Raw genomic sequence first — 12,461 nt, forward strand, 5'->3', positions numbered from 1 at the left:
GCAATAATGCTCTGTTTCTTTTCAGCCCTGGAGTTACTTACGTGAAGCTTGTGAAGACACATTATTTAAAAAAAAAAAAAAACAACAAAAAACCCACCAGCTTAATTCCTATTACTATATAGGAAAGAAGTTCTCTCCATTTTCACTTTCAGGAAAGAAGCAGCAAGAATTTATCAGGACAGTGGTTCAACAATGACAAATGAGTAACATTCAGGATGAAATAACTTCAGATGCAAAGCATCTGTTACTCATTACAAGCTGAAAAGATTCATCTGTAACTTGGTAACACATCAAATCAAGCTTCATTCAATGCCACTGTGAAGAAAAATAATGCAGTAGAAGCCGTTCTAAGAGGCTATAACTCCCAATTAAGAGGATGACTCCTGACTCCAACACTTCCAGTTCTTCTGTTTGGACGGAATGTTTCTTCCCCCGGCAACACTGCCAGGCACCACTTTCGCCTGATGTAACAGAATGGCTAACACAGAAGCTACCTATTCCTTAACATGTAGTTACCTAGTCTCTCATCACAGGCATGAATGCCCTTGTTTTCAAATTCATTCCTTAAAGGAGGACTGAATTTTATTTTGTTCTCATCCTTTAGTTTGACTGATTCACTTCTGAAGTTGTGCATGTGCAGGTTCCAGCCTAAGGACAAACTAAATCTAGGTTAAAGTAACACCACCATCCCCCTCCCCTAAACTGCATAGAACACAGACAAGAAAATCTCGGCAACAACTGCTTCAATCTACTGATTCACTCATATTATGACAATTTTGCTGTTAATGCAGACATAGTCCTGCATGCCTTTCAAATAGGGTCTCTAAATAATAGGTATTTATTAGTTGCATATTCCCACCCATATGCCTGAACCTAAGAATTCCTGACATGGTTATGCAAACATTTTTTTGATCAGCTATTCCTCTCTACTACAGATCACCTGTTTTGTTGTGAGGGTGGGGTTGTTGGGGGTTTTTTTGGTTCACGTTTTTTTTTGTGGGTTTGTTGTTGTTTTTTTTTAAATGAGTAAAGTGTAGATACATAGAATAGAGCCAATTTATCACTATTTGACATTAGCATTACAAGTTTTTTATTTCATGCCCAAGTGAAGGAATTCTCCGGTTCAATCTTGAAGGACAGGGCAACTTGGCAGCAGGCTTTGTGTCATCAAATTGTTACACTTGATGACATCCAGCACTTCACAGCCTCCAGTCCTCAGCTTGCTTTTCCAGAGCTGACTTTATTGAAAAGGTAAAGATACAGAATGGAGTTACTTACCCATACATCTTGAGTGTTTCCCTCTTTACGAGCATCTACATGCATTACTACAGAAAGAACTTTAAAATCTTTTCTCTGACTCAATTCTCTAAATGTTTACTAGAGCACAATAAAACAAGAGCACCAACAGCGATCTCGAAAAACATCACATCTTGCACATGAAGATTTCTCCTTGTTCCCAAAAAAGGGTCGGAAATCAACACGGCTTCAAAAAAAACCTTTGACATGACTAAACAATAAGGGAATACATAAATACAAGAAAAAAAATCCACAAGTAAGGTTTATCTATTTTGTTAGGCTTCTCAGGATTACAATTGGTTTGACTGTTAAAATTTCCTACCTAATCAATACTTTGGAGAAAGGAGGTACGTCAGGGAAGCATACTCATCTCTCTTTTGACTAGAAGACCAGCGTATTAAAAAGCATACCTTAAAAATCTCCGAGAATTTCAAGAAGGGAATATTTACAACAGATATTCTGAATTTCAACAGCAAAAACCAAACATAAAGGAAAACTAATGGAATTTGAGAGTAGGGAGAAAACCCACTATTATTAGATTTCAGTTTTCAGCCAGGCTCAGGGAGAACAAAAAGGTATATTTAATTCTTTAAACTCCTCAAAAAAAGTCTTTTAACACAACTAGTGTAGGCATACAATATAAAACTTAGTTTTTATAAGAATCTAGACTTTTATTTAAAAAACAAAACAAAAAACATATCCCATTTTTCCTTAAAACACATCTTGCAAACATTTTGATACCAAATTAAATCCTCAAACTATTTGCTTAAGTACACGTATGAAATCCTTTTCACAGCAAGAAAAATACTTACATCGTCCCAGGTCCAGCATTTTTCATTGGCAGTAATGCCAGTCTCTCGGTAGTATTCTTCCAGTGGTGGTTCCAGAAGAATCACATCAAATTTAGACTTCAGTTCCCTAATATCAAAAGCTTCCAAGTCTGCTTGTAAGTACCTGTTTAAACAAAAGATGATGGATTGCTTGGACAAGTTGTAACAGTGGTTTGAAAACTATACTCCACACAGCACTTCTGTGTAGCCAGTTAAGAGTGGGGTCTCCTGTGTAGTTCATATAGCTCACATGCACTAAATCCAGAGGAGATGCGTAACGCATTCTCACTTAACCTAGGCTGGATGCTGTCGCGTTAGATTTTTTTAAAAGTCATCTTTCTCTCAATAAACAGTTTTTAGAATAATAATTTAGCAAGCAGGAAATGCTTGGACAAGTTGTAACAGTGGTTTGAAAACTATACTCCACACAGCACTTCTGTGTAGCCAGTTAAGAGTGGGGTCTCCTGTGTAGTTCATATAGCTCACATGCACTAAATCCAGAGGAGATGCGTAACGCATTCTCACTTAACCTAGGCTGGATGCTGTCGCGTTAGATTTTTTTAAAAGTCATCTTTCTCTCAATAAACAGTTTTTTAGGATTCTAATTTAGCAAGCAGGAAACAGATGCCCACACAGACTGTACAACAATATCCAGTACAGAATCACTGAACTTTCTGTACATCCATGGACTATATAGGAGAATACATCAACATTTAAGAAGCAAACACTCACTGCCTGGCTAACAGACTTGTATTTTGCTTCGCTTTGGCAAAGTGGCATATTTTTAGAATTGCCATTTATTATATGTTATGTTCAGAAGATTCTGAATACTGGAAATGTGGTTACTTTTCATATAGTAGAAATGTATTTCTCTACCCCTACAACAAAACTGTAATTCCCCCACACATTGATTTTATTAAACGCACTCAAACGCACTCTTACGACTGGCCTCCACACCTGCCCACCACTCACTGCTGTATCACCGTCAAAAAAATTACACTGCCCTCCCCTCAATACCTTCAACCTTAAAAAAGCTGATTAGCAGACCACCACCTCCCCCTTCCTAAGAAACTGTCTGGAAGAGATTATTATCCCGTAAGTGCATTTGGTGTTATCAGAAGGCAGCATCTGATTACTATTTTTTCCCCTTTTGTGCTTTCAGGCTAAGAATGCCAAACTGCATCTAACTTCAAAATAGCAAGTCGAGTTTTGCAGTTTGTATCTCAGTTGTTCAGACAACTATTTCCGAGTTTTTCATGTGACTATCATGAAATAATGCGATTTTACTCGGTACAGATTAGGACTACAGTGTATTAAAAGCATTAGGTTCACATTCAGGTAGGTTCAAATTCCTGAGAGTAACATGCTGCATGCTTATACCGTGTCTAACGTTCAGCAAAAACTCAGAGATAATTTGAAGTTAATAAGACAAATCACTTCCAGCCAGCCTAAACTTTTTTTTGGTCTTAAACTACGAAGTAACATCTGATTAATGGACACTACGATAATAGATGAACATTATACAAAAAAAGCTGTTACAAGAACAACTAAGGTTACGTTAAGAGGCTGATTTTTTTTAAAGCTTTTCTTGTTATTGTAAACTGTATGATATCATGAGATTTATGATCATACGATGTTCTTTTAGTTCCAAATTAAAGCCTGCAGTCCAATCAGTTGACAGTTCGGTCTTAAAAACCAAAGCTTTAGATACTACAAATAATCACACACTGGAAAGAAAATCTAGTTTATATACTATATTAAACATCTAGATTAAACTAACAAAAACAAACTGATTTTATTCTTCTGAAGTTTCAATTGATTAATTTGTATATACAAACAGAAATAGAAAATGTAAATTCTGAGCAGGTGCTAAAGATAGAGATTTGCAAAGCAGACAGCTCACTTCAAACAGGTCTGGAGAAGAAAGGCATTTTCCACAAGAACACTTACATGGGAGGAGTGTTAGATTTAGATATCAGCTCATCCTTCAACCTGATGAGCTCTCTAAGTTTTGGATATTCTTCAAACCTATCTGCTAAGCCTAAGAAGAAGAAAACATGAAGTTAACAACTACTTAGAGAGTAAATCTGTGTCAATTAAGCATTGTCCAGTATTCTGAATAGGTCCAAATGTTAATACTTGCCCCATTTGAATTTTTGTGAGAACAAACCAAACTCTTCAAAGCAGTTTTCACAGAAGCCTCCTGCCTTCGCCCAGTTAATTACGGCTGTTACTGAATGTAGTGCCTATGCTCTAATCTTGTCTAGAGCACTGCAGTGATCAGGAGTTCACAACTCCTTTTATCAGGAGGAAACAATCTTTCATTTAAACTAAAAGTGCCAGAATGATGAAAGTTATTTTGTTATCCCCCCCATCCATAAGTTTATATTAAGATCTAATTAACATTCATTTACAGAATATTCTTATTTAACCTTTGAAGACTATTTCTAAGGTGGCAACTGGGGTGTGGCTGGTTCCCTTAGGCAACCCTTGTATTGAGATTTGGTACTCTGGTGTCAGTCACGAAGATTTGAAGACATGTACATTTATTTATTGGGTTCCTAGGCTTAGCTTCATGACGTTAATTTTCAAACCTTTCATAAGTACAGAACGCAAGAGGGAGAACCCGAATTAGGTTTTCTGCAGCAAACTTTATAAAAAAAGAAAAAAACAAGCAAACTTTTTAGTATATTACATTCACCCTTCAAAAAAGTAAGTAGAAACAGTATGTTTTTATTATTGCTAGTAGTAGTATCAGCACAAACCAAAGAGGTACCATTCCTGCCTCCCAAGCAGTATCAGTTCATCTTTAGTAGGCATTATTTACAAAGCTTCATGTTCATTTAAATTTACAACTTTAAATGGTCCTAATCCATAGAGGAAAAAAAAGCCCACACAAACCCCCAAACCCTTCATCCCTCTCCTTATTTTAATTCAAATTTCTGAACTCCCAACCCTAGCATCGCATGAGTAAAAGCAAAGTTCTTAGTATCTAACCTTATTATCTCTTATTACGTGTGCATAAAAAAACCAAAAGTTATTTTCATTTTTTTCCTTAAATACAAAACATCTTAAAAACAACACTGTGTTCTTCTGATTTCCACTGCTGTGTTGCTTCCAGCCAGTGCAAGTCAAATATTCCTGACCAGCAGAAACGGAAGCCAGTTATCAGCAGCCAAGCAACAGATGTAAAAGAATTTTCAATCAAGATGACTTCAGTTGTTAAGAAAAACAAACAAACACAAAACCCACAGGTCTCTCTTCCAACAGCAACATCAAAAAGATGTAACTGGGTGTTCTGGAACCACTACTTCTCTACAGCTTTCTGTAGGGTCGTGTCCAATTACAAAGTAGCACCCAAGCAGAGTTTTGATCTTCATGGTCGAAAATGCATGCTAACCAACATGCAACTTGACATTCCTCGTCTCTAATAAAGACTAACTAGGCTAACTGCTGCTGACGTTCATTTCCATATTAACACTCATGTAACAATTTGTCATGTCCCTTCCCGATTCTTTACGCAGCAGAGTAGTCAGAGTAAGTAACATGGGCTGCTATTTCTTCATACTCATCTTATTTCAAAGAACAGTGTAGAACTATTTCAAGTACGTAACTGTGAAGCCCAGATGCTTTTCAGATGAAGACATAACTCAGTCAAAACAGCCCATTTTTCATGCTAAACATCCAGATGTGTTTCACAGAAGCATTCACAAAATATAGAGAAGAAACAAACTAACTGCCTCAATAGGCAAACAAAACCTCTTTGGGCTGGCATCTATGTACACAACGCACCCTGACAATCTTAAACTTGATAAAATACAGAGAACTGTTGCAGAAAACTGCAGAGGGAGGTGTCCTGCTTTTTTTTAAAACCAAATAACTACCATTCTGGGAAACAAGACCAAACCGTACCTTAGCTTTAGAAAGATTAACTTCAGGCCTAATAAAGTAAGTTTTCACTAACAAGTTCAGTGATGGCTGGATGAACGTAAACTTACAACATCCTCTAAAGTCAGTAATATGTTGGGCCTTCTAATGAGTTGTCAGCAGTTACATAATTTAGCTGTTAATTATTATCCATATTGCTTACTGACTTAAATGTAAGTATTTTCCATACTTTACATGCTACATGCATTCTTGGAGGCAATACAGTCCAGGAAACAGCTGAACTGTAAGTCAGTTATTTAAATTTCCAAAGGTTTCAGGATCTGCTCCCTAGACTCATCTACTTTCTGGAACAAGAAAAGCTTAATTTTGAAGAAAATCCTCCTGGTTAAATACTTTCAAATAAAACCAAGAGTAAGAAGAGCCTTGGTAATAATCACCTCCTAAATGATTAAAAATAAAATCATTCATATAAATTTATACATTGATGTGTATTCACACAGAGAGACAAAACTACGAAGTATACGTGTATCTACATTTCCCAGTAACTATAAGGATTTAAAAAGGGGAAGAAAAAGAAGTGCTATTGAATAAAATGAGTTATCTTCAAACATATGTCTGACTATGACATACCAACATCTCTGATGAAGTTCTGGGGTCTGTGTCCTGTATCCACAAAGTGTTGGCAGTAATCGTTGTGTGGATTTAAGCTCTGAGTACCCTGGAGAACAAAAGGGAGTTCAGCAAGAGCAACGGGGAGCTAACTGGACATACACACACACTACATGTCTTAGTCTGACAAATGAGAAATAACAGATTTATTTTTTTTCTTCTCCTTTTCAACATGCCTTTATAAGCTAAACCAGTCAGGACCCTCATTGTGTTTTTAGTTCCAAATCAGGCCCACCATTACTACGGTTCATTGTAGGTTGCCCCAGATCTTTAGTCAGATCAATGTAAGCACTAGTTAGAGTCATATCTTTCACAGGAAACTTCCGTACTTGTGAATTCCAGTCAATTACTTCATCCTTTAAAGCTGTTATTTCAAATACCATCAATTGCAGAAATAGTTTAATACAACTATGCCAGCTTTGACTAGACTTCTAAGTGCAAAAGCAGCTCACCTTAAGAAAGGTACTGGAATCTTTGTAAATCTCTTCTTCATAGGGCAGGTTCTCTTCATCTTGCTGCAGCTCTACTTCATCCTTGGAAATAAAGCAGATATTACAAGTATGCAAGATCATGCTGTTTCTCTCCTCATTATGATTCTGCCTCTTAAGGTAAGAAGTGGGCTGCCTACAAACAGAAGTCTCCTAAAACAGCAGATCATGAATGGTTCCAACTTCAGTTTTGGAGGGGAAAAAAAAAATTACCTATTCCCAAAAAGGTCTGCCTCTCTCTCATTAATGAGAGGGTTACAGGGCAAGGCCTCTGAAAGAAGAATAAAATAAGAAACCCTTCATTTCTAGACCCTGACAGTGTAGGCAGTGCTTTACAAGGTGTAGAAGTTTTAGTTTTTGTCCCAAAAAATTTCACTCCTTGGACTAAAGTAAATGATACATTTTATTGAAGTTCTTCTGTAGTAGAACCTTTGAACATTTATACCTACTCAATCATCTCTTATGTTCCAACCTTAGCAGCTGAAACCATCTTCTCTATATAAATCTGTTAAAGTCCACACTTTGCAAAAACAGCACATGGTACAAGCCAGTATTTCATTTGGACTGTCCTTAAGAGTAACTTTAAAATTCCCATTTCGTAGTCTCAAACTTTACAGAAAACAGGAATTGTATTGCAATTTTTTTCCCCAGTTAGTGTGTCACCAACTGTTCATTCATCAGATTTCTGGAATTCAGAGATCTATCACGCTGACATACTCTGAACATCCAACATAGAACTCAGAGAGAACAGAAACAGAAAAGAGATTTGCTTCTTCATGTCACTTTCTGTTTTCCCATTGATCCTGAAACAACCCAGTTTATACATTATATATAAATAAAACTGAAGAACCACTAAAGAATATCAAGTACCATATTTTAGTAGGATGCATATGCTCTTTCATACTTTACTGATTACAACAGAAATCTTAATCAGTTAATACAGTGCTTCATGTGAGGAGAAAAGCAGTCTCAAGGCTGAAATACTAAAAAAAAAAAAAAAGACACTTTAATACACTGAAATAAAAGGAGAGATGGAGAACCAGATTTCGCACAGAAAAGAGCTCAACTTCTCCCCCCCAACACACATCTTAAGTCAAAAGATGCAGAGAAGAGGCTATTATTACTGCTGCATTTACTCTATGCTACATAAGCTGTCTGAATGCCTAATGAAAAACTAAGTGTTCTCCCTGTTTTGATCCCTCTAGCTGTTGAAATCTTAAAATAGGCTCTGTGTTCTTTCCAAATTGGAGCTTTGAACCAACTTCTGAAATGCCTGCTGTGATTAATAGGTCACAGATTCCCCCTCCCCATTATTCAGGTGAAGAACTTACAGAGATACAGTCTTTTTGTTTGTTTGTTTAACCAGATCAAAAAGAGAAATATTACTATCAGAAACAGCAACAGTGTTTACAACGAAAAGGAATGAACAGCAGACAAGCAGCAGCAACTGTTATTCAGGCAAAAAAAAGCTGAAAGCTTGAGTTTTACTAAAAACTGCTTATGCTATCATAAGCTTACACCTGTTTCCCCTCTTCCATCTTCCTCTAAATCTTAGCCTTCTGATGATAAGCACTTGGTTAGATACCTACTTCTGAGTCATCCCAGTTCTCTTTATGCCTTCATAAGTGATTTAAAAAAAAAAACAAAACAACCAAAACAGTCTCGTGGCCACAAACAAAAAGCCCACACCACCAACTTTCAAAGGGGAAAGGACACAGTCCCAGCAGAGACAGGATGAAATTAAGAGTAATACAAGATACTAGGTCCTTGTGCATTAATCATCCTTGTTTTCCAAATCTGGTATATTGTTGCCGAGTTCGGGAAGCAAAAACTACCCACAATATTCAAGCATATAGTTTTTTCAAATGACTAGAGATACATTAAGCAATTACGATGATTCAACGGAATAAGATTTTTCCAGCCTCCAGAACAATGGCATGGAAGCGTTCCAAGCTCGCAGGCCACTGCTTGCAGAAACGAAGTAAAAAGGGACTGTATCAAATTAGGCTGGCAGACAGCAAATTTGAACCACAGGTATTTTTGTACTTCATACAGAGTTAAAACTCCGGAACTCTTTGCCAGAAAACACTGTTGATACCAGACGTTTATACAGGTTCAAACACCTTCACAGTAACCCATCTTCACCAGCAATTACAGCTAGATGGCTCAGGGTCCAGCTAGAGCAGTTGAGGTTTGAGGACACATTCATTTCCACCAAATCTGAAGTTGGGGCACAAAAATTTTAAACCACTTCAGAAGGATTAACTGATACCATCACGCAGAAACCAACACTGCAAGTCAGGGGTTTAGAGACATACGAGTCACTTTACATCAGAAATACTTACCTCAAATTTTCCTAACAAAATGGACAAACTTGCAATATTTGTCAGTAACACTAATAGTTAAGTCTATCATCACTTTTGTCTAAGAAGTATTAAACACAATCCAATAGGGCTTCATACCATAAGGATCTAAATTCTTGTATCAGTTCATATTACGAGACTCAATTTAAACAGGCTCAAAGTACTAATGAAAAAGTTACATGAATACAGATGGGATTTTACTAAGTTCTTATCTCCTTGCCAATAGGGAATTAGCAATGTCCGCAGAAAACAGCTGATGACTCCACTATACATGTTCTACTTAGGGGTTTCAAGTTTCTTAGATCTATTCATCTGCTTGACTGAAGTTGGTCCGAGCTAGTATTATTAAAATATTCTTCAATTTCAACGACACAGCAAGAGTCTGGCCACTTGCAAGTGGTTACAGCCCACCTCAGGGTAAGTCTTCTCCACGCTAATGAAGAAAATGTTAATGATAAGGTTGATATGCTTTGCCAACTGAAGTGACTTATCCACATATATTTCACAGAAGAAAAAAATGTGTTGTTTAACCACACACTTGGTGAAGGAGTGAAATAAACTGATATGAACTGATCACTAATGTGAACATAAAAACCCCACTTCACAAACAGTGCATGTACTCTGTAAATCCCTTCTTTAAGATGGTGACTTAATTGGTTTGCTAAACAAGACGTACAGACTAACACTTGGCATGTTAAAAAGAATGTCTGTCCACTTACAGACAGACTTTAAAAATTAGTCATCAAAAAATGTCCTGTCATACATTAACTTTTTGTTTTAGTAAGATAGAAGTAAAACAGACATTATTACAGAAAGATTTATAAACCTGAACACAAATGTAACACTACCAAGGCCACATATTTCAAAATTTACTATTTTTAGGCATCTAAGAGAACAGCAGACACTGCATTATTTCATAAATGCACTGACCTTGATTCTACTTAGCCACAGAAGCAAGGTTATTAGGACAAGGAAAAAAGGGAGAGGGAGGATATATGCTGCAACAAGATCACAAAGCAAATCAGAAAGACAGCTGTATCGTAATCATGCCTTTGTTTAACCTCCTTTCTCTACCACTCATCTTAGCCAAAACATCACATTAGAGATGAAACAAGAAAGCTGTCAAATCACTCTTGGATGAGCATTTGAAAAATGAAGGGCATGAGAGTTTGACAACCACTTGTTCTTCAATGGCCATGGAGGCATTTTGTTTTTTAAACTGAGCTCTTCCTGGATATTTTGGATACTTAAAGCATACCTCAAACCGAGCCTCTTTCTTCCATTCCCTTAGAATCCCTTACTCCATCCATCCATCCATCCTGCATTCCTTTGCACTTAACAGGCAGGTTGGAAGACACCCTCAGCCTCCCTGTACCTCATCCACTGGCCTGTGCCCCTCGCTAAATGCAAGCTTTTCTTCTGACACAAAGCAATTCTGGTCAAGATTTTTTTGTGTGTGTGTACCCAAGCGCGCACACATTTTACCACTTCTTCCCACACAAGATGGCCAGCCATGGCACACTGCCATTCCCCGTGGGCACTATCACCTAAGCCTACCACCTCCTAGGAGCAGCGCTAAATTAAGCCTCCAAACATTGGGTTCTGGTGCGTGTACAGTTCAATGCACCTAAGCCACGTCTGAAGAGAACCACTTAGTGCCTATGCCCCCTCTCTTAGATCTCTGCAGCGGAAGACATCAAGGGAGATGCCACTGAGAGATGTATACTTTACAATATCTATACACATTGCATCGCATTTATTTTTATTTATATGCACACACATATATTTTATAAGTCTCTGAGAGACACCTGAACACCAGAGAAAAGTAACTTTTTCCTTTACCTTATATTCTTCAATCTCTTCCTCATCAGCTTCTCCCTCATCTGGGTATTTGCGTTTTGCATTTGGTGCAGAAGTATCATAAGCAGCCCTATAAACATCCAAAAAAAAATCCTGATATGAAAGTTTCTCTCTCCAGAGAGCACATTTCAGAAATCTCTGATAGTCTGCCCTGACTACATGTTTCTGTTACAAGTTTAAAATTATTTTGAAACTTTGTACATGAGAAGTTGTTCCTCTCTCAGTATATTTGAGACCGGCACAACTTCTTAAGGCCAGGACTCCTGAAAACAGCTACCTCGCTTCCTCATTTTGCTCTTCTAAAATGTACAGCTTGTTTTAACCAAAGCAGTCCATCTACAAAATTAAGCCTGCTCATGCAAGAAAATTACTGTTACACGTGAAAATTCATAAGCACTAGCTACTCTGTCCTAGACATGTCTATTGTTCCATAAGGACTTTTAAATTAAATTGCCCTGCGACTGCTCTCAGCAGCAGTATAAAGGCTCTGGAACAACGCAGACGACGTACTCTACAGTCACACCTCAGGTTTGCTCCACGGTGGCTTTTTAACATAGGAAGCAAAAGCTAGCCTTCATTTCCAAACTGGTACTAGTAGTGAGTGACTAAACCCTACTACTCACCTCATCCAAAGTTCAGATTTGAGGAATTAAAGCATTTTCTTTCACCGAATTGTGTGCTTTTAAATAAACGGCAAGATCTCGTTTTGCTCTTTGGAGCGCGATCTCACCCCGCCTCAAGGGCTTGTACCACTACCGGCCCCCTCCCTTCCAACAGGAGCTGGGCACCGACACTGACCTGCACGTCTCTCTCGTTTCGGCGATCTCCCGCTGGTCATCTTTACTGTTCAGCACGGCACCGATGCTGTCCGCGTTCTCAGCTCCTAACTGAACAACGGGCAAGGCAAGTTCAAGCCGCGGTTACCACCGATTAAAGAGACCCAAACAATAACCACCAGGGAGCCGAAGGGCCGCTCCTCAAACTCGACGCACCCTCCTGTCAGCCAGGCCCGCCTGCGGGAGGGCTGGAGGCCCCCGGCAGAGACCACCTCTCCCACCCGGGCCAAA

At 38.1% G+C, this 12,461-nt stretch overlaps 1 protein-coding gene across 1 annotated transcript in view; it reads right to left on the reverse strand.

Moving 5' to 3' along the window:
• The window catches only part of METTL14 (methyltransferase like 14), a 25,313-nt gene that overhangs the window by 9,899 nt on the left and 2,953 nt on the right, over positions 1-12,461 (reverse strand). The window contains exons 2-7 of the mRNA XM_009288924.1: positions 12,193-12,281; positions 11,377-11,464; positions 7,136-7,216; positions 6,645-6,732; positions 4,077-4,167; positions 2,109-2,250 (exon numbers count right to left, since the gene is read on the reverse strand). Of these exons, the coding sequence (XP_009287199.1) occupies positions 2,109-2,250; positions 4,077-4,167; positions 6,645-6,732; positions 7,136-7,216; positions 11,377-11,464; positions 12,193-12,281 (579 nt within the window). The remainder of the gene's footprint in view (positions 1-2,108; positions 2,251-4,076; positions 4,168-6,644; positions 6,733-7,135; positions 7,217-11,376; positions 11,465-12,192; positions 12,282-12,461) is intronic.

This window comes from Aptenodytes forsteri, unplaced genomic scaffold (genome assembly GCF_000699145.1).
Source record: "Aptenodytes forsteri isolate BGI_AS27 unplaced genomic scaffold, ASM69914v1 Scaffold8, whole genome shotgun sequence".
In the NCBI taxonomy this organism is placed as follows: Eukaryota; Metazoa; Chordata; class Aves; order Sphenisciformes; family Spheniscidae; genus Aptenodytes; species Aptenodytes forsteri.